General features: G+C 42.1%; 1 protein-coding gene across 1 annotated transcript in view; it reads right to left on the bottom strand.

Annotated features, from left to right (window-relative positions):
• LOC114032701 (teneurin-4) overlaps nucleotides 1-25,086 on the bottom strand; it is a 412,175-nt gene that overhangs the window by 54,396 nt on the left and 332,693 nt on the right. Inside the window, exons 17-20 of the mRNA XM_027848083.1 lie at nucleotides 24,615-24,876; nucleotides 12,626-12,893; nucleotides 8,366-8,509; nucleotides 3,568-3,817 (exon numbers count right to left, since the gene is read on the bottom strand). Of these exons, the coding sequence (XP_027703884.1) occupies nucleotides 3,568-3,817; nucleotides 8,366-8,509; nucleotides 12,626-12,893; nucleotides 24,615-24,876 (924 nt within the window). The remainder of the gene's footprint in view (nucleotides 1-3,567; nucleotides 3,818-8,365; nucleotides 8,510-12,625; nucleotides 12,894-24,614; nucleotides 24,877-25,086) is intronic.

Genomic DNA, 25,086 nt, shown 5'->3' with positions numbered 1-25,086 from the left:
AGTATGAATCTGAGGCAGGATTTTAACTACTAGTACACTCTATCCACCAGCTCATGCTTCCTTTCCTGAATCTCATCTCCTCCACTCCTCTCTCTGCCTATAAATATCCCAAATAGACTGGAAAATATGTGGGCGCCATTTAAAAACTCAATTCAATTCAATTCAACAAATACTTATTCAGGAGCTATAGCTCTGTGCCCATGGCTGAGGGAGAAATGGTGTTTAGATGAGACGGGCTCCCTCAAGGAGCTTACAGTCTAGCAGAGGGGAAAGACACTAAGAGATAAGTATGATACTCAAAATGACATGGAGAGTTATCGAGCTACAGGGAGAAGGACAAGTGAGGTCTGAGGGGAAAGGTCATTACCAACCAGGAGGAACAGGGAAGGCTTCTTGGAAGAGGTGGAATTTGTTCGGGACTTTAAAGGATGGGTGGGAATTCAGCAGGAAAAGAGGTAGAGGGAAGACATTCTGGTCCTAGGGAACAGTTATAAGCAAAGACATCAACCGCAGCAGAGCTGACATTTGCGCTCTGCTGGTGGAGACTGTTGGAAGGAAGTTTTGGTGGGGAAAGCTTTCTGAAAGTCCTCATTTGTCTCCCTCTATACTTTTCAGGAGGACATGGAGAGATGCATATGTTTAATACATTGTCATCCTTGAAAAATATTAAAACCACTCTCCATTTAGGGAATGGAAGGGGTCTTAGTAGCTTCTAAATTTAATCCCCTCACTTCACTAAAGAAGGAAAAGCACCCTAGAGAACGGGAGGGTCATTCTCGAGGCTACACAGCTACTAAGTGATGGAGCTGGGAACTGAACCCAAGTTCTGATGGACCCCCAAGTCACAGTATCATGGACTTTGGAGCTGGGAAGGGAGGTGAGGGACCATCTGGGTTAATCTGTTCATTTTATGGATTTGAAAACTGGGATCGTACTTAATAAATGTTTGTTGATTGGCTGAATAATTAATTAAGTGACTTTCTCTATCGTCAAAGAGACAATAAACAGAAGCAGCGTGCTGCAATTAGAAGGGTGCTAGATTTGGACTCAGAGGACTTAGGTTGAAATATGGGCTCTGTCTCTTTTGTGTTTCCTGGAGTAAGTCTCTTCCCCTCTTTGGACCTGTTTCCTTGTCTGTGCATTTTACGGAGCACTTTAAGGTTTGCAAAGAACTTTACAAACATTATCCCATTTGTTCCTCACAACAACCCTGGGAGATAGATGCTATTATCATCCCCATTTTATAGGTAAGGAAACTGAGGCAGGCAGAAAGTGACTTACCCAGGGGTAACACTCCTAGTGTTTAAGGCTAGATTTGAACTCAGGTCTTCTTGATTCCAGGCCCGGCACTCTATCCTAGATGCCCTTCCACATCAAAATCTACATGTATGATATTATAAGTTGTAGAATCGGCCTTCAAATCTGGTGCTACTTCCACTACATCATAAGTTCCTTCCTACCTGCCTCTACCCTGTGCCTTTTACCCCATCCCTTAGAGGGACTTTCAAGATTACAGTTCATAGTCATGGGATTCTTTCTTAACAGAAACCATAAAAGACGGATTAAGGTAGGGAAAGAGGCTTAATTATGGAAAAGCTACATCTAGAGGGAATACGTAATGAATTTATTTAACAATGGAGACTCTGGGTCTCTGAACTATTTCCGCCTGGCACCTGGGCCTGGAATAAGGGTCTTGTTGGTGATGGTGATGGGGGAGGCCGAGGTGCCTTGAGTGTCTTGGATTCTGGTGGTATACATGTTAGCTGTAACATCCACACCATTGGCACGGCTTTCTTTTTGGGACACCTAGGATATTATTTACCATGAGGATCTCAAAGGCTGGTGATAACAGATGCTGTCTTGCCAATAAAGGAGGGAATGAAGAGGGGAAGGGAATAAGCATTTATATTGTACCAACTGTGTACCAGGCACTGTGCTAAGTGCCTTACAAATATTATCTCATTTGATCTTCACAACAACCCTGCAAGGTAGGTGCCGTTATTATCCCCATTTTACAGTTGAGGAAACTGAGGAAAAGAAGTAAAGCAACTTTCCTAGGTTGCATGGCTAATAGTATCTAAGGCTGGATTTGAACTTGGGTCTTTTTGACTCTAGGCTCACTGTGCTATTAGCTGCCCAGTGAAAAAGAAATTTCTTAGGTCTTAGGATTTACCATCAGAGATACTGTGTCTCTTCCATTTGCGGGTAGTGAGCCAGGCCTGGGATTCCATCAATGTGGAGAACTCCCTCCACTGAGGGAATAGCACCTCATTAGTAATGTTATCTTACAGACTTGACCTGGGCACTTAGAAATGGGGTAGTTCATCTGTAGTTATACAACCCATATGTGCCAGAAGCAGGACTTGAACCCAGGTCTTCTTGGCTCCAAGGCTGACCCACTACAATGCCTACTACACCACGCTATCTTCATTTCATAGAAAAAAAAAATATATATATACACACACATATACACATAATTTCGAGAGATGAAATGATTTCTTCAGGGTCACACGGGGGTAAGCTGCAGAGCTGGAATCCTGAGCTCAGGCTTCTGACTCTAAATCCAGTGGGAGTCACAATGCCCTTACTATGCCATGAGCTTCATGAGGGCAGGGACCATGTATTAGCTAAATGCTGTTCGCTTCCTTGGTATCCAGAAGAGGCTCAAGACATGGTACATACTCAATACACATTTGCTGAATTGAATTAAATGTTGAGGAGGTGCCTGTTTTTGCATTCATGTATTTACCACATTCACATACCTGCTTCCCCCAACTGGATTATAAGCTTCATGAAGGCAGGGATCTCATCTTAAACTGTATATCTCCCCTAGTAACAAGTACGGTGCTATGAAATCAGTCGTCATTTCATAAATGTTTACTAAATCATGTTGAACGTTGGAGAGTTTAACAAAGAGCATCCAGGAGGTGCTCAGGTACTTAACTTTTCTTGTTGAGGGTCTAGATCAGAATCTGGTACTTCAAACAGACCCCTTTGTTGTTGTCTCCTCACCATCTGGCACAGTGCCTGGCACACAGTAAGTACTTAAATAAATGCTCCTTGAATACAAATGGATGAATGAATGAATGAATATATGAGGAATGCTCCTTGAAGACAAATGGATGAATGAAGGATGAATGAATGAATATATGAGGAGGAAGGAGATCTATAATTTGCTCTTTAGGGACTGAAGTCAACTGGCACCACATTTTAACATCTCTATAGCTTCCATAATCCCCTTCTTTTCACCTTCTGTAAAACAGCTCTTCTTACTGAATCTCTGATCTAACACCAAAGGATTTAAAAAAAAAGGACTTCTGCCTTGCCTTGACCTGCAATGTGTTCCAAAGGCTGGTTGGTAGGGTTGAGAAATTGCCTTGGGGAGGGAACTCTCTGCTGGGGTAGAACTCAGCGTCATTTGTCCCACCTATGTAGTGGAACATGTGGACCACAGAGGCCCATCCCAGACGGCCTTGCTCATGCCGCCATGCCGCCTTGGAGTCCCAGCGGCTAATTCCACCGGGGCCCCAGCAGAAGAAGTGAAAGTCATGGCGAGCAAGTGACTACCTTAACTCCAGGATGTTGGTGACATTGCCAGAGGGGAAGATCCTCCGAATGTAGTTGAAGTCCCCGACGTAGAGGCTGCCATCTGAGCCGCACGCCAGGGCCACCGGAGCCAGCAGCTTGTTGCCGTCAGCAAGGCCGTTACAGCTGGGACAGGAAATGCTTCGCCTCCGTCCATTACCCATGATGCTCCCAATGACGGGCGGCTGCTGGGATACAAACTGGTTTTCTCCATTTCCTTTATGTAGTATACCTAGGAAAAAGGCGAAGAAAGAAAAAAGTAAGTTGAGATGAAGAAGCGTGTTTCCTTTCCTTGGTCACAAACATGCCTTTATTTAGTACAGTGAGGTCTCCTATCCTGAGATTTAGGGCTGGAAGGGACCTTACAGATGATCTAATCTGACTCTCTAGTTTTACCAAGTCCCAGACAGGAGAAACACTTGGCCCCAGGTCACACAGGTAATGAACAACAGATTTGGGATCTGAACCCAGGCTCTCTTATTACAAAAATCCAGGGAGTTGTCTACTAAACTAAGCTGTCTATTTGGTTTCTATTAAACATAAAATTTTAGAAATAGATAATGGCTAGCCATGCTTACATTTGCCAATTTAAAAAAACCCTGAAAGTTAACTTAAAAATTCATCTGAGAAGGTGATAAAATTTTACATATCTCTGAGAAATGGACAAATGGAAGCAGCGATTGAGTCAACAAATGCCATTTCCTCTCTGATTCTCTTGGTTTCCTTAATTCCTGATTCTTCTTTGTTTTCTTAATTCAATCCAGTTCAGTTCAGTTCGGAATTATGTTAACTAACGATTGGCCAAGACCCTCAGACCATCCAGCCTCCACTCAGTTATCCTTGCTTATGTCTACATTGTTCTTTCTATGGTTTTGTTGAATTGTTTTTCTTTGTTATGAAACAGGGTTCCTTAGGTGGTGGTGGTGGTGGTGATGGCATATATGCAGAAATTTCTATGCACAAGCAAAAAAATTCTTCTGTGATTTATTTGAGAGAGACTTCCTGAATAAATAAATTTTGGAATTCTCACAGAGAGTGAATTCAAGACAGTGAACATTAGACTGTGAGTTCTCTGAGGGCAGGCAGAGTTTTCTGCCTTTCTTTGTATCTCCTGAACTTAGTACAGTGCCTGGCACATAGTAGGCCCTTCACAAATGCACCTGCCTGACAGCCATTTATAGCAACAAGCTGGATAGGCCAAAAAGTAAGATGATATACTTAAAGAAATCATAGGGGTAGGTAGGTAGTGCAGTAGATATAGTACCAGCTCTGGGGTCAATAGGACCTGAGTACAAATCCAGCCTCAGATATTTACTAGCTGTGTGACCTTGGGCAAGTCACTAAACCTCGATTGCTCCCCTCCCCCTGAAAAAAAACGACAACAAAACAAGTCAAAACCAAAATTACACTAAGACACAGTGGGAAAACGTTGATAATAGACTGGGTTTTATGCTGTAGAGTCTATTTTTTTGGGGGGGTTAGGCAATGGGGTTAAGCAACTTGCCCAGGGTCACACAGCTAGTGTTATGTGTCTGAGGCCGGATTTCAATTCAGATCCTCCTGACTCCAAGGCTGGATCTCTATCCACTGCGCCACCTAGCTGCCCTGATTTTTTTCAAGGCTTCATATTTTAAAAGGGATATGGAGAAATATCATGGTGCTGAGTATATCAAGTACTGGAATGATCCAGGACCTCCTTGATGAGATCCAGAGTCATGAAAAGTTTGTTTGAACAATCCACCCAAGAAAAAACAAGTAGCTAATGAATGCCTTTCACCAAGATCATGATGTATAGTTGGGTGGGAAGGTCATTGAGTTAATATACACATCTTGAAGGTTACTATTGAAGACCAATTAGCTAGGCTCAGAATTGAAGAGGAAGAGAAGAGATGACTGTTTTGAACTTGGTAAAAAAAAAAGTTCAGGAATTTCAGTAATACTAGATATCTTTTTGTTGCTGCAAAAGTCTATAATTTCCAATGCCAATATTCTCATAGTGATACTATGTGCTGTAAATCAAGGATCAGATTTTCAGTTGAACCAAAAGGCGATGCTAAGATGCACACCAATGTAAGGAGCACATGACTGAAAGTGACCAATAGGCAAGATGAGGTGTGAAATCATGATTATGGCACCCATGGCATCTAGGACTGGAAAAGGAGGTTGGCCAAAGATGAAGGATAACATAGAGATAATTCTAGTGTGCCTGTGGAACCCACCTAATGTTCAAAGACTTAGCATCCTAGGTCTATACTCTATGGGGAATTGGAGAAAATACGAGGACAAGAATCCCAGGTGATGAAAAGGCATGGAAATGCTGAGGGAATACTGACCAGTACTTTTCCATTTTTAAAAAAGAATGGAAGAAGTTCCCTTAAATTTCAGCAAGAGATAATACCAGAGAGGGTGAGACACAGAAACAGGTTTCCTTGGGAGGTTATGAAAGCACCATCTGTAGAGAGCTTAAAAAAATTGGACTGACAACCATCTGTGTTGGATATGTATCCTCTCCTCAGCTTATAGACAAGGGTCTAAATTAGATGCCTGGAAGGCCACCTGTCAGTGATGCAGAAGCTAGGATTCTTGCCTAGGGTAGAAACTTGGACTAAAAGAACCATCATATTCCTTTAAACTTGAGGATGCTACAAAGCCCTATCTGGAACAATGAGATTGTTGTTAAAGTGATAACAAATCTCACCTTTTCTTTAACATGTATGGACAAAAAAGATACCTTTCTACCTATTGGGAAATTATTTTATGAGTGAATTTATGCCTCATTCTTCTTAACTAATGTAACTGTTTTAATCTAAAAAACATCTTACATACCTCAAGATCTTTGCTAGATTTTCAGTATTTTTAGAACATGTCAAAGCCCTTGATAAACTAATATCAAAGCCAAGCTAACAATGATTTATCAAGTACCTTCTGTTTGTGCACTGTTTGAGGAGCTAGAGATACAATGACAAAACAAAAAAAATCACCCCTGCCTTCAGTGAGCTTCCTTCCATTCTCCTCTCATGAACAGCCAACTTTGAGTGACTGATTTCCTCCTCTGATTTTATTTTACACAGGCATTGTTGTGTGTGTGTTTTTTTAATGAATATATATGGAGAAGATGTGGGAAAATTGGAGCACTAATGCATTGCTGGTGTAGTTGTGAACTGATTCAACTATTCTGGAGAGCAATGCCCAAAGAGCTATAAAACTGTGCATACCATTTGATCTAGTAATACCACTAAGTCTGTATCCCAAAGAGATCATAAAAAAGAGTAAAGGACCCACATGTACAAAAATATCTATAACAGCTCTTTTTGTGGTGGCAAAGAATTGCAAATTGAAGGGATGCCCATCAATTATGGGCATATATATTGATATAATTATATAAATTATGGCTGAACAACCTGTGGTATATGAATGTAATGGAATACTATTGTGCTATAAGAAATGATGAGCAGGCGAATTTCAGAAAAACTTGCAAAGACTTACATGAACTGATGCTGAGTGAAATGAGCAGAACCAGAACATTGTACACAGTAACAGCAACACTGTGTGATGATCAATCATGAAAGACTCAGCTCTTCTGAGCAATACAATGATCTAAGACAATTCCAAAAGACTCGTGATGGAAAATGCTGTCCACATCCAGAGAAAGAACTATGGAGCCTGAATGCAGATCGAAGCATACTATTTTCACTTATTTTTTGTTTTTCCTTGCTTGTGGTTTTTTCTTTTTGTTCTACTTCTTCTTTCATAACATGACTAATGCAGAAATATGTTTAACATGATTGTACATGTATAACCTATATCAGATTGCTTGCTGTCTTGCAGAGGGGGATGGTGAGGGTGGGAGGGAGAAAAATTTGGAAAACAAAATCTTATAAAAGCGAATGTTGAAAAATATCTTTACATGTAATTGGAAAAAATATTAACTGGGGAAAAATAAGGTCACCACAATCTCTTAAAAAATAAATAAATACAAATAAAAATGAACAGACAATCCTAAGTACTGAGCTCAGGGTCATGTCCATAGTAGGTTCTGAATAAAGATTTTCAGGATGAATAATTATTTCTAGGGTAATTTTTCTTGTTCTGTAACAGGCCTTTATTTCATGAATGAATGAGAAGGGCTATATGAAAATCTCCCCTTTCTCCCAAAATACAAGATTGCTGCTTGGTTGACTCTGAGCTTTTCATAGAAAAGCTGCTTTTATTAGAAGCAGAAAGGGATGTAGAATATAAAATATTAGATGATAGAAAGTTGGTGAGAGAGGGCAAGGAGGTCAAAAGCATTTATATAGTGCCTACTATGTGTCAGGGACCGTGCTAAGTGCTTTTACAAATATAATATCATTCGACCATTAGGGTTGGAAATAAGTGTGGTAGGAGCAACCTGGGACCTAAGAAGGCTGAGTGACTTGCCCTAGGTCATGATACCAGTTGGTGGCCTAGCTGAGAGCAAAGGGAAATGCTTGGTATGCATACTGGTTACATACATAGCCTATACCTCTGTCTAGTTCTTAAGCAACCACCACCAAAAAAACAAAACAAAACAAAACAAAAAAACCAAAACCTGTGATACCAATCTTTATTATGTCCAATAGATTGTTTTCTTCATTTAAATCTCTCCACATGGAGCTTGCTATGGAAATGTAGGTTACAATAAATTATTTGCCAACGGCAGCCTTCTTCCTCAAGTAGACACTGAATGATTTACAGAGACCAGTGACCAAGTGCTAGCCCCTGCAGCCCTGGCCATGTGGCCTTCTGTTGAGTCACTCACCACTCTGGATGTTGAGGGCATGATGCTTGTCCAAGGTCCATCCTCCCAGTTTGGAGGCATCAATCTCATAGCCCTGAAGTACTGCGGTCCTCTTCTCCCATAAGATCAAGTCTGGGCAGGATTCATATTCATACCCGACAGACACTGGGAAAAGGATGGAAAAACATTAAAAGAATACCGATAAATAATGAAATAGCATCCCTCCCTTTAAAAATGCTATCTGGCATCCTGAGTGTGAGGAGGTATATAATATAAAGAGTTTTGCAGTCAGGATACCTGAGTTCAATCCCACCTTTGACACTTATTAGCTATATGGCATTGACCAGGGCACAAAGTCTCTGGTCCTCAGGTTCCTCATTTGTAAAATGAAGGGGTTGGGCCAGATGGCCTCTGAGGTCTATCTCACTATGGGAAGGAGTCAAAGCCATTTATATACCAAGGTTATTAATGTATCATTTTAACACAGTGTTAACATAATATGAAAGAAAGGGCCCTGACCCTAGAGTCCTTGTGGTCTTTTGTGGGATACCTCCCTCTGCCACTGAACACACAAGTGTGGAAAAGTCACTTAACCTAGCTAAGCATCAGTTTCCTCAAGTGCAAGATGAAGACAATGATACTTGTATGAGATTGTTGTAACAGACTTGAAATGATGATATAATAATAATGATAATAATGATAGTGATGCTGCTGCTGCTAGCATTTATATAGTGCTTACTACATGCCAGGCACTGTGCTAAGCTCTACAAATATTATCTTTTTTTTTTTTTTGCGAGGCAATTGGGGTTAAGTGACTTGCCTAGGGTCATACAGCTAGTAAGTGTCAAGTTTCTGATCTGAGACCAGATTTGAACTCAGGTCCTCCTGACTCCAGGGCTGGTGCTCTATCCACTGCACCACTTAGCTGCTCCTACAAATATTATCTTATTTGATCTTCACGACAACCCTGAGAGGTAGGTGCTATTATTATCCCATTTTACAGTTGAAGAAACTGAGGCAAATAGAAGTTAAGTGACTTGCCCAGGATTATACAGCTAGTAAGTGTCTAAGGTTGGATTTGAATTCAGGTCTTTCATACTCCAAGTCCAGTGCTCTATCCACTGTACTACCTAGCTAGGGTAGTAGATAATATAAAATATTAACTAATATTATTCTTTGCTATATCTTTTTGGAACAACCCGGAAAGGAGGTAGGCTAGTGCTGGCCTGATGTATATGACATATTATAAGAAACAGAGGAAACCTGGGCAGTGGATAGAGTTCTGGAAACATAGTCAGAAAGGCCCAGTCTGAATCTCGCCTAAGACACTCACTAGCAATGTGACCCTGGGCAATTCCCTTAACTTCACTGGGCCTCATTTTCCTCATCTGTAAAATGGGGGGGGGGGAGGGTGTTGAACATGAAGACTTCTAAAGTCCCTTGCTACTCTAAATCTATGATTCTATAAACAGAAAGATATGGATAAAAATCTCATAGGACAAGAAAGCAGAGATGGGTTATGATTTGGAGCAATGGAAGGAGTCTCTACGTTGATCAGCTCACAAGTCTGCTAAAATGTAATAATAATAATAATAATGATAATGATAATAACAATAGCTAACATTTGTCTAGCTATTTAAGGTTTGTAAAGCACTTTATAAATGTTAGCTCATTGGATTCTTATAACCTTGTGAGGTAGGTGCTATTGTTATCCCCATTTTACAGATGAGGAAACTGAGACCCAGAGTGGTTAAGTCACTTGCCAAGGGTCACAGAACTAAGGAATATCTGGAGACAGATATCAAACTCATGTCATCTTGACTCCAAGTCCTCTGCACCACCTACCTGCCTGGTGAGATTTCTGCTGTATCTTGTTAGGAATCAGGCCTTCACAGCACTGTCACAGCCTGCACTCTCTTCACCATGTTTCTTCATGGGTACTCTCCTTCTTCCCCTTTTCCAATGCCCCTTTATGTGTTGTCTTCCTCCATTAGAATGTAAGCTCTTTGAGGGCAGGCACTGTCTTATTTTATTTGTATCCTTAGCATTTAGTATAGTGCCAGACATAAGCATTTAACAAATGGTGTATGTATGTATGTATGTATGTATGTATGTATGTATGCATGCATACATGTATGTATCCATCCATCCATCCATCTATCTATCTATCTATCTATCTATCTATCTATCTATCTATCTATCTATCTATCTTTCTATATCTCCAGCTCCTTCAGCAAATCCTCATACAGCATGGTCTCAAGGCCCTTCACCATCGTGGTTGCTCTCCTCTGGATGCTTTCTCTAGGTGATTAATGTCCTTCTTAAACTGCAGCACCCAGAACTATGCAAAATAAAATAACCTGTCCCTTCCTCCCTCCCTTCTTTCTCTCTCCCTCACTTCCTCTTCTCCCTCTCTTCTCTTCCTCTCCATGCAATTTTTCTCAAATTAAACTAAGTCCTCCTCCATCAGGGCTTTAGCGTGCTTGAAAGTTGAACTAAAACTCCCAAATTCTACGTGAGTGGACATAAAATGGAGCTCTGCCAGGTCGTCTAGCTGGAAAGAATTCAAGCATGGGTCTGATGACAGACCACGCATCTGGCATCCAAAGGCCGAGCCTCGCAACATTCAAAGAGCTTCATCACCAGAAGGCTGGCCATCAGGTTATGAATTTTTCAGCAATAGAAATTTCAAAAAGTTCATATTAAGGCATGAAAGGGTTGTAAATGGTACTGTCAGTAGGACAATCCAAACTGATGAAATCAGAGATCTCTGAAGAATGTTATTCATCTTTAAGTTAGATTAGTCATAGTGTTTATCTAGGAGACCTGAAGTCTCCTTCTAGCTCCAAGATTCAACAATATTAATTATAGTAATAAGAACAATAACAATAACAGCAGTTGATGTATTGAAGCAGAGCTTTATGGTTAGTAGTGATTCTCACATATAGTCTAACATTAAATCCTTGATTCTGAGTTTTCCTTCCATTTTCACTGTATATAAATTGTATGTATGAAGTTATTTGCATGTTGTCTCTCCCATTAGAATATATATTTCTTGAGGGCAGGGACCATACTTTCTTTTTAACCTCAGCACTTAGAATAGTGCTTGGAATACAGTAAGTGCTTAATAAATGCTTGTTGGCTACTGACTGATCCACAATGGATCTAGTTTTGTAGTATTAGTATTTGTAGTATTTGGTAGTATTAATATGTAGTATTGTAGTATTAGTATTTTGGAGCAGGTAGTATTAGTATTAGTATTTTCCAAATGAAGCAGCTGATACTCAAGGAGGTCATATTGATAGGTCTAGGAAGGGAAACCAGAGCTTCTGGTCACAATCCTCTTTCCATTCCTCTGCAGGCTACATTCCTAACTCATCTCCTCAGAACTTTCTCTCCCACATCATAGAAACCTCTTCACAGTGGAACTTTCCTCCACCTGGGGCTACTTCTCACCACTCTTGCATCCCCTCACTCTGATTGGCTGGTCCCTCCCAGAACCTCCATTTTAAGGACGGTGGGCAGGCCAACTATGCCTTTATTCTTCTCTAGGCTGCACTCTTGAATCTCCTGGACTTTCTCCACCAGTCCCCATGACAAGTACCTTCTTATTTCTCCCCCTTTCGGCTCCCTTTTATGTTTTATTTTCCTCGTTAGAATGTAAGATCCTGGAGGGCAGGGACTGTCTTTCTGCTTGTATTTATACTCCCAGTTCTAGGCACATAGTAAGTGATTAATAAATGCTTATTGGCTTGACCTACTTTTTCCATTACCCTATACTGCCTGAAGTAAAATCTCCTGACATCAGACTGTGAGCTCCTTGAAAGCAGGGATTTCCTTTTGCCTTTCTTTGTATCCCTAGTACTTAGAAGAGTGCCAATCACATAATGGGTGCTTAATGAATGTTTGTTGATCAACTCTCAGTTGCCATGTAGTAAAACTGTGACTTTTAACATAAAAATGTGAGAAATAATGTAAGCTCATAACAGATGAATAAAAGACTCATGAAATCGCAGGGGCATAGGGTGTTAAGAGTTGGAACAGGCCTTAGAGATCATTCTAGTCCAAACAACTGCTTTTACACATTATCTGTGAGTTTATCCTTTACCCCTAGGTGACTGATGAAGAAACTTCAGATCAAACAGAAGTGAGCTGCCTAAGTGAGGTGAGTATTGCAGTGGTAGGAAGAGGAAGGAGAAGTGAAAAAGGAGGAAGGACAGGAGACAGTCTATTACACGCCCCCTCTGACAGGCATGACTCTAAGAATACCAGGTAGCTTACCAAAGGCTTCTGAGAGGCCAAACACCTTCTGGTTGTAGACATCGGTCTTGTCCCAGATGAAATAGTAGGAGAGGTCTGGGGCAGCAGCGAACCACTTTCTGAAGAGGCGTCCTTCCACGGCTACCATGAGATGCACCTTCATGAGATTGAAGGGGACGGTGGGGTGGGTGAGGCTGATCTTCAGGACGGACTTGTAGCCAGGCGTCCGGCTGCTCAGGTAGCTCAACTTCATGCTGCAGCCCGAGATGCTGATCTCTTCCTGCAGAGCCTGGAGAACAAAGGGGGAGAAGTAGTAAAAGAGGAGAGGAGATCCTGGAAGCTCAGCATGGATAGGGACCTGGTCTATCAAATGCAGTGTTAGACCCTCTCCCACCTCTAAATCCTGTGCCCCCAGTCACAGACCCAGGAGAAGAACCCAGGTCTTCTGATTCCTAGTTCCCTGAACCAACCAACCACTAAGCCTTATTGCCTTACGGTCTTAAGGTGGTAAGGTTACAACACTTTCTGGCTTCTCCAGTAAACAAAAAACCCTTGGAAAAGAATATGAAACCCAGCTGCCCAGAAGTATCTAACCAGAAATAAGTATTATTGTAGAATGAACCATCTTCCAGCTGGAAGAAGCCTCAGGCAAAATACCATTGTCTCCACTACAGATGAAGTAACTGAAACCCAATTTAATACAATTTCAATAGAATTGAAGCTCTGTGAGGGCAGGCAGAGACTTTGTATCTATCTATCCTCAGAGCTTAACAGTGCATAGCTAAAAAGCTGTAGAATTTCTGTCGTATCATTCATGTAAAACAGTACCAGGATTCAGTATAACAAACCATTTAGAGTTAGTGGTCAACCTGCTACCCTTGAGCTCCATCAGTTTTTAGACAACACCTCTTTGGCACACTATGCTACAAGAACATTAACTTTAATTGATTGTAATCAGTGATTGGTCTACTAAAAGAACAATGGATTTGGATATCAGGACACTCGGGTTCAAGTTCTGGGTCTGACACTTATTTGCTGGGTGATCCTGAGCCTATCAATGTAACTTCTAAATTTAGGTTTCTTTCTTTGTAAAATGAAGAGATAGAATGAGTTGTTCTCTAAAGTCTGACTCTGTGTAAAGTCAGTTAACAGGGTATGAGACGTTAGCCAAGTATGTCTAGATCTCTGATCCTATGAGGATTCCCTAAACACTGCCCATAGAACCAATGAGAGAGGGCAAGGTCTTCCATGTAGACAATCTACCAGATGATCCAGTCAAGGATGTCAAGGTGGAAAGCACAGAGTTAAAGTTAGTCCTAAGCTCTGAAACTATTTAATAGGAATACCGTGACCAAACTCTGCAGTGTTCTAGCTGTGTGGTACAATGTTACAATGTGTTTTTCAAACTAGACACAAGTAAAAATAAATACAACGGATATTGAGACCTTAAAAAAAAGATTTCCATCAGTTCTTCCAAGATGGAAATTTTAAATTAATGTGAGGCTGCCAGCACACATTTAAGTAACAACTTTTGGTGGCTTGCTGCTCTGAGCTCAGTTCTAAGGAAGGAATGCAAAATCATGGTAGGGCCAATGCAGACATTGAAAGGATGGTGGTGATCCTTCCCTTGCATTTACAGAAGAGTAGCATCTGCATTCAATCCCATTTATGAAACAACTACCATGAGCTGGGTATGAAAGACAGATAATTCCCAAACCAGTCCCTGCTCTCAGGGAGCTTTCATTTGGGTTTAAACTCAGTGATTTCAAGTACTACAATGATAGCTGTGCATTCATAGAGCCAAAAGGGCAGAAATAAAATGTCTCTCATTCTCAACCTGGGCATTCCACAGTCCTGGCCTGATCATTAACATTCAGGGACCTCCACGATCTGGAGCCACCAGAATTTTCCAGCTTTTTCTTATATTACTCTGGGTTGATAGATCACTTCATCTCTCTAGGACTTGGTTTCCCCCTTTGTAAAATGAAGCGTTTGGGCTAGATCAGATTGGGACCCTAGACTCTTGATCTAGTGTCCATGGACCCTCAAGGAGTCTGGGGATAAATTTCTGGGGAGGGGGGCAGGTATGGAACTTGGATGGAAAAAATTTACATGTTTATTTTTACTAACCTCTACCTTAAATTGACTTCAATGACTTAAAAACATGATTTGGAGAAAGGGTCCACAGGTTTTACCGACTGCTAGAGGGGCCCATGACACACAAAAAGATGAAAAACTCCTCTAAACAATCCTGCAGGTCTTACAGCTCCAGATCGATGATTTTACGTCCTCCATTTCCTGCCTCCATGCTTTTGCTATGTTTCGCTCACCTCCAACTCTACCTATTGACATCCAACTCATCTTTTTAAAGTCTGGCTCAAACCCTGTCTTCTCTGTGACATCTTACCTAATCCCCCTAGGTGGATGTGATGTTTTCCCCTATCTAATCTCAAAGTATTTTCCAATTCTTTTATTCACTTATTCATTCATTCACTCATTTATCTTCCTTGAGCAAGCAAGCCACTTACCCCACCTAAGCCTCAGTTTCTTTGTCTGTGAAAAAGGGATAACATTCATTGCTATCCTGAATGTGAGATGACTGTGAAAGAAGCATGCTGTAAACAGTAAAGAACTATATTGTTGTTGTTTGGTCATTTCAGTCTTGTCTGACTCTTTGGGCCTTGTTTGGGGTTTTCTTGGCAAAGACACTTTGGCTTGCCATTTCCTTCTCCAGCTCATTTTACAAATGAGGAAACTGAGACAAACAGTGTTAAGTGATTTGCCCAGGGTCACACAGCTGATAAGTGTCTGAAGTTGGATTTGAACTCGGGTCTTCCTGACTTCAGGCCCAGCACTCTATCCACTGTGCCACCTGGCTGCTCAAAGCACTATGTAAATGCGAGCAATTATTATTATTATTACTATTACTGTGAGGAGCAACTTCCTCAGCCCTAGCAATCTTCAAGTAGAGGCTGGCTAATCATTTTGGGGGGATGGTAGGGAGAGGATTCCTCCTGAGGAAATTCTGAGGTTGTTCCTCTTTGGAAAGTCTGATTCTACGGTTCATACACAAAGAAAAGAGAGAGGAAAGGCAAATATGTGCTTTCCTAGGTAAGTGGCAGGAACTGTTAATATTTTCATTAATTATTATTATTCTAAAAACATTCCCTAAGCACTTACTATATACAAAGCCTGGTGCTGGGGGAGATATAAGAATGAAATAAGACACAATCCTCGCCTTGAAAGAGATTACAGTCTAGTAGAGGGTTAGTGTACAGATTGAAGGGAAATACAATCATCTTATTCTAATCTGTGTGACATACACTTATTAAATTCTGAGGCTAGGGACTGTGTGTGAATCATAGCTCACTTTTCTATTGTGCTTCATGTTTTATAAGATACTTACCACAGAACAATCCTGTGAGGTAAGTAGTGAAAAGACATTATCCTCATTTCATAGATGAGGAAACTGAGGCTCAGAGAAATGAATAATGATAATGATGATGATGATGATAGCTACTATTTACATAACACTTAACTCTATGCCAGGTACTGTGCTAAGCGCTCTAAAATATTATCTCACTTGATCCTAGTAGGTAGGTGCTATTATTACCCTCATTTTACAGCTAAGGAAATTAAGGCAAACAGAAGTGTAATGACTTGCTTGAGGTCACACAGCTATTAAGTATCTGGGGCCAGATTTTAATTCAGGCAGTCGTCGTCTTCTTTTTTTCTTTTGGCATTCATGGTTAAGTGACTTGCCCAGGTCACACAACTAGTAAGTGTCTGAGGCTGGATTTGAACTTAGGTCCTCCTGACTCCAGGCCTGGTGCTCTATGTACTGTACCACCTAGTTGCCCCTGAACTCAGGTCTTCTTGACTCCAGATCTAAGGCTCTATCCATTACACCACCTAGCTGCCCTAACTTGTCCATAGTTACTTCACTGCTGGTAGGAAGTGGAACCAAGATTCAAACCCAGGCATTTCCCATTGCAAGCCTCCTGTTTTTTTCTCCCCACCATGATGTCTCTGGGCAGCTAAGTGGTGCAATGAATACAGTGCTGGGTCTGAAGGCAGGAAGACCTGAGTTCAAATATGACTGTGTGACCCTGGGCAAGTCACTTAATCCTGTTTGCCTCATTTTGCTCATCTGTAAAGTGAGCTGGAGAAGGAAATGGCAAACCACTCCAGGATCTCTGCCAGGAAAACTCCAAAGGGGGCACAAAGAGTCAGACATGACTGAAGCATGATTAAATGACAGCATGATGTCTCTGCTCAGGATCCCAATACTGGGCTTTATATATAGTAGGTGCCTAATAAAGATTTTTCAAATGAATGAACGGACTTAAGTCAAAGCAAACCTTCCAAGTGTCAGCTCCTGCAAGCAGCCCGAGGTTCGACAGCTGGGTGAATCACTGTGTAAGAGCATCACCCCATTGCTCTCATAAATATTTACTTTCTCTAATGTACCCTTTTCAATTTACATCTCTCGGTGCTTGCAAAGGGTGAGAAATGATAGGACTGGGAGAACTCTAGAATTTATTTTAATATATTTTATGAGGTTAGCAACAAGAAAGGCTAAGAATGGGGTTCAGGCAGCCACCAGCTGCTTAGCTTTGTAGGGGGGCAGCAGTGGGGTTGGACAGTGTGCTCTTTTAACCTAATACAGCTGTAAGTCCCAACCACTGGGAAAAGACAGGCTGGCATAATGACTGCCTGAACACTCTTGGCAATGGTAGATTTGGCCTTGGGTAACAAATTACTGCTCCCTGGCATGATCTGTCTCTATTGACTTCCATCTCCTAAGAAAGGTCAGCCTGGTAGTACAGACTAGAAGGAGATACGTGCTGAATACTCTAAATGGGAGGGAGGTCAGAACCTGGAGGGAGCTCCATGGATTTCAAAATGGGTCCATTCTGCTCTTGGATGCTGTCAGCTGGATCAATGCGACACGGCACATACAGAGAAATGTGTTTGCTTAGTGGGGCATAAAACAGACATGCATAAATGTATAAAGGCAAGGCTCTGTGAACTCGGGCAATCCATCAACATGCATGTTGTCAGGGGGTTGATTCGGCAGGTTAGGGGAGCGCAGGCAGATTTCTCGTTAGGCTCCTGCTCCTCCACTCCCCACATCTCCCAGGTCGCCGTGTCTGCCATCAGAATCAGGGCTGGGGACAGCAATGCTCTAAGAAGGAATTCAACAAGTCTGAGGTTTGCTGGATGAAGAAATTTTGATTTCTGGCCTATTCCCATGTTTCCCTTAGAAGGCAGGGAATGTCTTAACTAAACTCTGTACCTCCCTCGATGCCCAGCTTAGTACATGTCTACCGAATTGAATTAAATGGAATCTTCACCAATGAATTCCTTTCAAAGCTACCTACTTGGGGCAAGGAAGTTCCTACTTCCCATGCAATTTTCAGAGGAAAAGCAAGATAGAGAATTACAATATTTCCACAGTAACAGAATATCAAAGTCAGAATAATAACTAACATCAGCACAGAGATTTAAAATTTGCAAATCATTTTATATACATTATATCATTTTAACTTTGTAAAAGCCCTGAGAAGTAGATGTTATACCTATTCTTGGTTCCACTGCATAGATGGGGCTCTGTCCATGGTCAAGTTAGTTGTAAGAGTCTCTTTGTAACCAGGTCTCCTTGATATCACATCTAGACTTCTACCCACTACATCATGGTGCCCCTTGAGGGTCCTTACAGAGTGCTGAGACCAACCCGCACCCAAGAATCCCATCTCCAGCCCAACAAGGGGCCATGCAGCCTCTACCTGAGACCTCGACCGATGGAGTATCCGTTATTTCCCTAGGCAGGTGGCTCCACTTTTGGATAGCTCTAATTTGGGGGAAGTTTTTGTTTTTGTTTTTTTTTTAATTACATCAAGTCCCAGTCTAAAGCCTCTTTATAACTTCCGCCCATGGGCCTCAGCTCTTCCCTCTAGTGTCAAACAGAATTGAGTCTAGTTTTTTTTTCCATATGATAAGTCCTTCGAATACCTAAAGAAAGTTATTATGTTCCTCCTAAGTGCTGAGGACCAATATCTCCAGCTCCTTACACAACAGCACGGTCTCAGGGATATGCTGAAGTCAGCTCCTACTGGCTTTCAAGAGCCAACTACTAAATTTTCATTATGAGGGTTTACACCTCTGAAATTGGCAAATGTTTTACAACATGGCTTGATTTATTGTTTTACTGATTGTTAGGCTTCAGAAAGTAGTGGGAGAAAATGTTAATAATGAAGAGAAAACTAAAAAGTGTTGTGGATATATTATCTCCCCCCCTTGGAAAGCTGGTTGTTAAATATTTATCAGCATACCCCTGTATGGTCCCCAAAGGCCCATGGCATCCTAATTCCCCTCCTCTGGACCTGCATTAGTTAATCAATTTTCTTTTAAAAATTTTTTTAGAGCCTCATCATTTTATTTTTTTCAACATTCACATTTATAAGATTTTGAATTCCAAATTTTTTTCTTCCTCCCTCCCTCCCCTGCTCCCTCCCTAAGATGGCAAGCAATCTGATACAGGCTATACATGTACAATCATATTAAACATATTTCCACCGTTAATCAGTATTCTTCCTAAAACGTGGTTTCCAGAATTGAACATAATACTCCAGGTGTGGTCTGAGCAGAGCAGTAGGCCGTGGTACATTCACCTCTCTCTTCGTGCCTCTCTTAATACAGCCTAAAGAATTAGCTCTTTGGGGCGACTATGACACACCATTGACTTATATTGAGCTTGGAGTCCACTGAAACCCCCAGATCTTTTCCTCACAGACTGGGAGAAACTTTATACCATAGTGCTTCCTCATGGAGGATCTTCCCTTCCTCCTCTCTGGGGCACTGGTGCTACAGCTTGAGGTTACTGAGGACAGGGGTTTCCAGCCTTCCTTTGAGGAAGAGATCCTTTTCCTTTTCTGAAGCCTGGGGAATGCTCAGGATGGGGTCAGGGAGAAGTCCTCAAATTACAGAACCTCCAAAGGCATTCTATCAAACCCCGACCTGAGGCAAGCATAGAAATCTTTTCTATAGCACAGATCCAATCCCTGCTTGAGAAACAACAGAGGACTGTGAAAAGGGCTCTGGATTTGGAGTCAGGGCACTTGGGTTTGAAAACCAATTTACTGCAATTTATTCTGCAACTTACTGCCGGCATCATCTCATGGAAGTCACCTATCTCTCTCTCTCTCCCCACACCTCCCTCCCTCCCCTCTCTCTTTTAAATTCTTATCTTCATTTATTTTTAACTTTTTTTTCCCATCTCTTTCAGCCTTAGTTTCCTGCTCTTAAAAGAGGAGTGGGTTGGACTGGACGGTTTTCTAGGATCCCTTCCTCCCCAGGGAGGGGGAATCCTGGGACCTCCTGCAACAGAGAAGTCGCTCTTCCCTGAGGCAGTCTGCTCCGTTTTTGGACGACTCTGGACTGAGGAGTTCCCTCCTGCTGCTGAGCTGAGAACAGCCTTGGCTTGGATTCTGCCCTCTGGTGCCATGAAGCATAAGCCTACGCTTCCCATGGGACAAATGCTTCAAATACTTGAAGACAGCAATCCTGTCCTCCGAGTCTTTTCTTTTAAAGGTGGAACATCCCCAATCCCTCTGAGCAGCTCCTGTACGACACGGTTTGCAACCTTCCTCCTCATTTCCCATTACTCTCCCTAACGCATAATGCATTCTGTGTTCTGGCCAAACCGGTTCCCTCGCCGCTTCCCCACAGATGACATCCTCCTGCCTTTGTCACCCTGCACTGGTGGCTTCTCCTTTGCCTTCCGTGCCCGGATGCTCTCTTGCTTTGGCACTACCTTTCAGAGTCCCTGGCTGCATTCAAGGCACAGCTCAGCTCAACTACCCTTCCTAACAGGAGACCCTTCCAGATTTCCCCAACAGTTGGCACTCCTCTGCCAGAAATCACTGGGTGTTTACTTATTTGTGTTCATTATTGTTTCCTCACGGTAGCATACAAGCTTTTAGATGGCAGGGAGTGTTTTCAATTTTGCCTTTGTAGCCTCACCCAGCACAATCTTTGGCACACACAGGAGGTGCTTAATAAGTGCTTGTTAAACTGAATTGAGTTTTCACCACTTTTGGGACACAATACACTAGACAGGATCTAACTACCTCATAGGAAGTAGCAAGTAGCCCAGTGGATAGAGCGCTGGACCTGGAGTCAGGAAGACCTGAGTTCAAATCTGACCCTTACAAGCTGTGTGACTCTGGGCAAGTCACTTAATTTCTGCTTGCCTCAGTTTCTTCAACTGCAAAATGAGGATAATCATAGCATCTATTTCTCAGGATTGTTATGAGGATCAAATGAGAGAATATTTGTAAAGCGCTTAGCATAGCATGTGACACACAGTAGACAGTATATAAATGTCTATTTCCTTCTCCTCTATTCTGTTTTCAGAAAGCTCAGATTGTTCTTCCTCAAACTCACCTACAATGTGCCTGCCTGTAATTTCCACCCATTGGCTCCAATGACGATGCCCTTCCCCCTACTTCTGACTTTCTTCCGGTACTCACTGTCACTACTCAAACAGAACCAGGCATGTCATCCTTATACAACACTCCCTTGGGAGCTATTGCCAGTATCAGGCTCTATTTTATCAGGGTGCACTTGGAAGAGGGGGTAGAGTATCCTACGGCAGTAGCTTACGTGGGTCGCTCAGTGCGCCTGTGAGCCCAAGGCAGGACGAGGCTCTTTGGGGATTGGAGGATTATGGCGCTATGGAGTCCAAGCTAGAAGGAATCTCAGAGGTGAGCAAGTCTAGCCCCCTCATTTCGTTGTATTGCTACCCTGAGAAATCTCCATCCTGGGACTTGCCCTCATTGGTGACTCCCTCCCTGGGATCCCATTTTTAGGAAAGATTCTAGGTAGGCTTCACCTCACTCATGCCTGTATTCTCCAGAAAATCCTCCTCTTCACCTGCTAAATGACCATCCTAACCTTTCATCTCCATTGTCCCCTTTCCCTTCTTTCTAGTTCCTCAAAATGTGCTGTCTTTCTTCCCTCATTAGAATGTAAGCTCCTTGTGGGCAGGGACTCCTTGTATGCTTGTGTTTGTATCTCCAGCGATTAACACAGTGCCTGACTTATAGTGAGAGCTTACTAAAGGCTCTATATATTTTGCAGATGAGAAAACTGAAGCTAGAAAGGTTAAGTGACTTGCCTAAGACCATACTGTCTGAGACAGGATTTGAACCAGAGACTTTCTGAGGATAAGTCCAACACTCTATGCACTACTACTTGCAGTATGTAACACTGTCCCCTACTCTCACTGGACCAAACATTTTGTGACCATGTGTTTACACTTACTGATTTTGTTCAGTCATTTCAAAAAACCCCCATTTGGGGTTTTCTTAGCAAAGACACTAGAGTGGTTTGACATTTCCCTTTCCAGCTAATTTTACAGATGAGGAAAGTGAGGCAAATTGAGTTAAGGGACTTGCCCAGGGTCACACAACTAGTATGTACCTGAGGCCATATTTGGACTCAGGTCTTCCTGACTACAGCCTCAAAGCTTTATTCACTATGCCACCTAGCTGTCCCGTGATGTTCCAGCTCTGACACTTTATATTCTCAGAGTCCTCTAAATTCTAAGATTCTGTGATTCTTTGATGTGGGAGAATCATTAAAGCAATGGGTAAGTTCTCCCAGGGGGATGTCACATGAACTCTAGGGATACCAGACAATTTTTTTTTTTAAAAAGTGGATTGAAAGTTCAATATGAGTTAGTGATGTTATGTGCCAAAAAGCTGATATGATATTGCGCTGCACTGGGTGGTATAGGTGTCAGGAATAAGAAGGTCCATCCCTCTGTGCTCTGTTTTGATCAGATAGCCTTGTTCAGCTTTGGATGCCCTTCTGATAAGCTGGAGGACATGGAAGGGAGAGCAGCTAGGGTGATAAAGGGTCTGGAGTCCACGCCACATAAGGATCAGTTGAAGGAACTATGGGCGGGGATGTATTTGGTTTGGTGAAAAAGTACTTAAGGGAAACATGGTAGCTACGTCCAAGTGTTTGAAAGGCTACTGTGTGAAGGAAGGATTACCCATGTTCTGTTTGTCTCCTGAGGGCAGAACTGGAAGATACAGAGAGAAATCACAAAGAGACAAATTTAGGCTTGATTTTAGGAAAAGCTTCATAATAATGAGAATGTATCTAAATGGAAAGATGCTAAGTTCTCTTTCCTTGGAGGTCTTCAAGAGCAGGGATCCTTCTGGGTATATGTTGGATAAGAAGGTTGCTGAGGCTCCTTCTTACCCTAAAACACTTAAGATTCTATGGGTCAGTTCCCGGGAGGAAAAGCAGGCCATGGTGGATGACCCCTACTGTGGCCAAAACAAATTGAAAATACGATGGTTGGTGTGGTCACTTGGATCCCATGAAAATGGTAAGAGTAGCAGATAATCTCTAAGACTTTCATGTAGCCTTGGGATAACCTCTCTAGAGCTCTCAGATTACTCCCAGGTCTTTAGATCAGGAATGTCTAGATTACTTCTAGATTATAGGATTACTCTAGGTTACTCCTAGGTCTCTAGTCTAGTAATTTCGAGATTACTCTCTAGATTGCTAGGATTGCTCTAGATTATTCCTAGGTCTCTAGATTAGTACTCTCTAGATTACTCTCTAGATCTCTAGGTTACTCCTCACCTGTAAAATAAGGGGAGTTGGACCAGATGACCTCTAAGGTCTCTTCCAGGTTAAAGTATATAAAAATAATTATATAACCCCTCCTGGCTCTAATATTTTATGTTTTCTGTCTAAACATGTTATGTGCTCAACTCCTTTCCATTCCTAGTATTCTCTGTTCTAATATTCTAGGTTCTAGGTCTCTTCCAGATTTCCCATTCAATGAGTTTATGAAAAGGAGGGACTAGAGTAGATAATCTCTGAAGTCACCCCTCCTCTAACATCCTATGATACTATGATCCTCACGGAGTGAGGCGCCATTTCATAGTCTAAATCTGGAAATCTACACCACAGGTGTCCTCTGTCACTTCCACACCAGTGTTTTAATTAATTAAATCTGAACGCTATAATTCACCCAATCTGATTGATGGTGCTTGCAACACTCATCATATAGTACGGTCTTTTCATCCTTTCCACATGTCTAACCCTCGACCTACTCTACTTAAAAACAAGGATAAAGGGGCCTCGTTTCTGGCTTCTGGCCTTCACACCCATGGGCCTATTTCAGTACCTTCATCACCCCCCACCCCCTTTTCAGCTTCCTTTGGTGCCTTGTCTTCCTCCATTGGAATATAAGCTCCTTGAGGTCAGGTACTGTTTTTCTTTTTGCTTGTATTTATATCCCCAGTGCTTGGCACATTGCAGTCATTGAAATTTACTTTCCCTCTTTCCCTTCCTTTCTTCCTTCTCTCCTTCAACACAGCCCAAGCACCATCACTCCCCTCCTCAAAAACTTTCAATGGCTCCCTATTGTTTTCAGGATTAAAATACACTCTCCGTAGCCTAGCACTCAAGACTCACCACAATCTGTCTCCAACCTTTCCAGCCTTATTTCACATATTCCATATTCTAGTCAATCTAGATGACAACTAATTGTTCTCTACCCTTGAAATGCCATCTTCCACCTCTTGCATTTCCCCAATTCTTCATTTTTACTCTTCCTCATTTCTGTCCTTCAGAATCCTTACCTTCCTTCAGGGCTCATCTCTGGAACTACTGCCTCGCTTGTGTTCCCTACTGATCACACTCTCTACCTCCTCATTACTTTAGGGTCTTAACCCAGAAGTTCCTCCCTTTGCCCTCATCACCCTTTACTTTGCATTTTCTGAGCAGACATCATTGCTACCCATCATTGCCACAATGAGCTGTTTGAGGTCATGCATTTTCTTTTTAATCTTTTTTTTTATATATAACCTCAGTATCTAGCGCAGTACCATGAACATTTAGTAAACATTTGCTGAATTGAATTGCCTTGAATCTCTAGCCCTAACACCCTTTCCCTACTTCATATCCCCTGGCTTCATACCTGGATTTCAGGAACAATAGGGCCTTTCTCTGCACACGAACTTGCAAAGGCTGTCAGCGGGGAAGGAGACACGATAGGGTTGGGGCGGGCAAAGTTGCTGAGGTCACAGCTCGGGATCTCGTTCTCCTCGTGCCGCATGATGATGGTCTCCATGACAAAGAAGCGGTCCCACGGGAGCCAGAGTGTGTGCTCCTGAGTGATGAATGGCGCTCGCTCAAATCTCAGGATGATGGAGATCCCGCCATTTGTCACCAGATCAAAGCTGGAAACAAAAAAGGGAGGGCTTCAGATCAAATACTAATGAGGGGAAAAATCCTATATCAACTGAGGATCAAATCTAGTCCTCCTGCCTCCAAGTCGAACACTCCTTCCACTAGACCCAAAGTCATGCCAAGCCAGGCAATGTTTCCCGTTCTCATTGAGCATTTGTGATGTAATTGCCATCATTTTGGAGGGTAAACCTTGAAGCCCC

Source organism: Vombatus ursinus, unplaced genomic scaffold (assembly GCF_900497805.2).
Source record: "Vombatus ursinus unplaced genomic scaffold, bare-nosed wombat genome assembly UNPS02005659.1, whole genome shotgun sequence".
In the NCBI taxonomy this organism is placed as follows: Eukaryota; Metazoa; Chordata; class Mammalia; order Diprotodontia; family Vombatidae; genus Vombatus; species Vombatus ursinus.
This window is presented reverse-complemented; position numbering and strand designations above follow the sequence as displayed.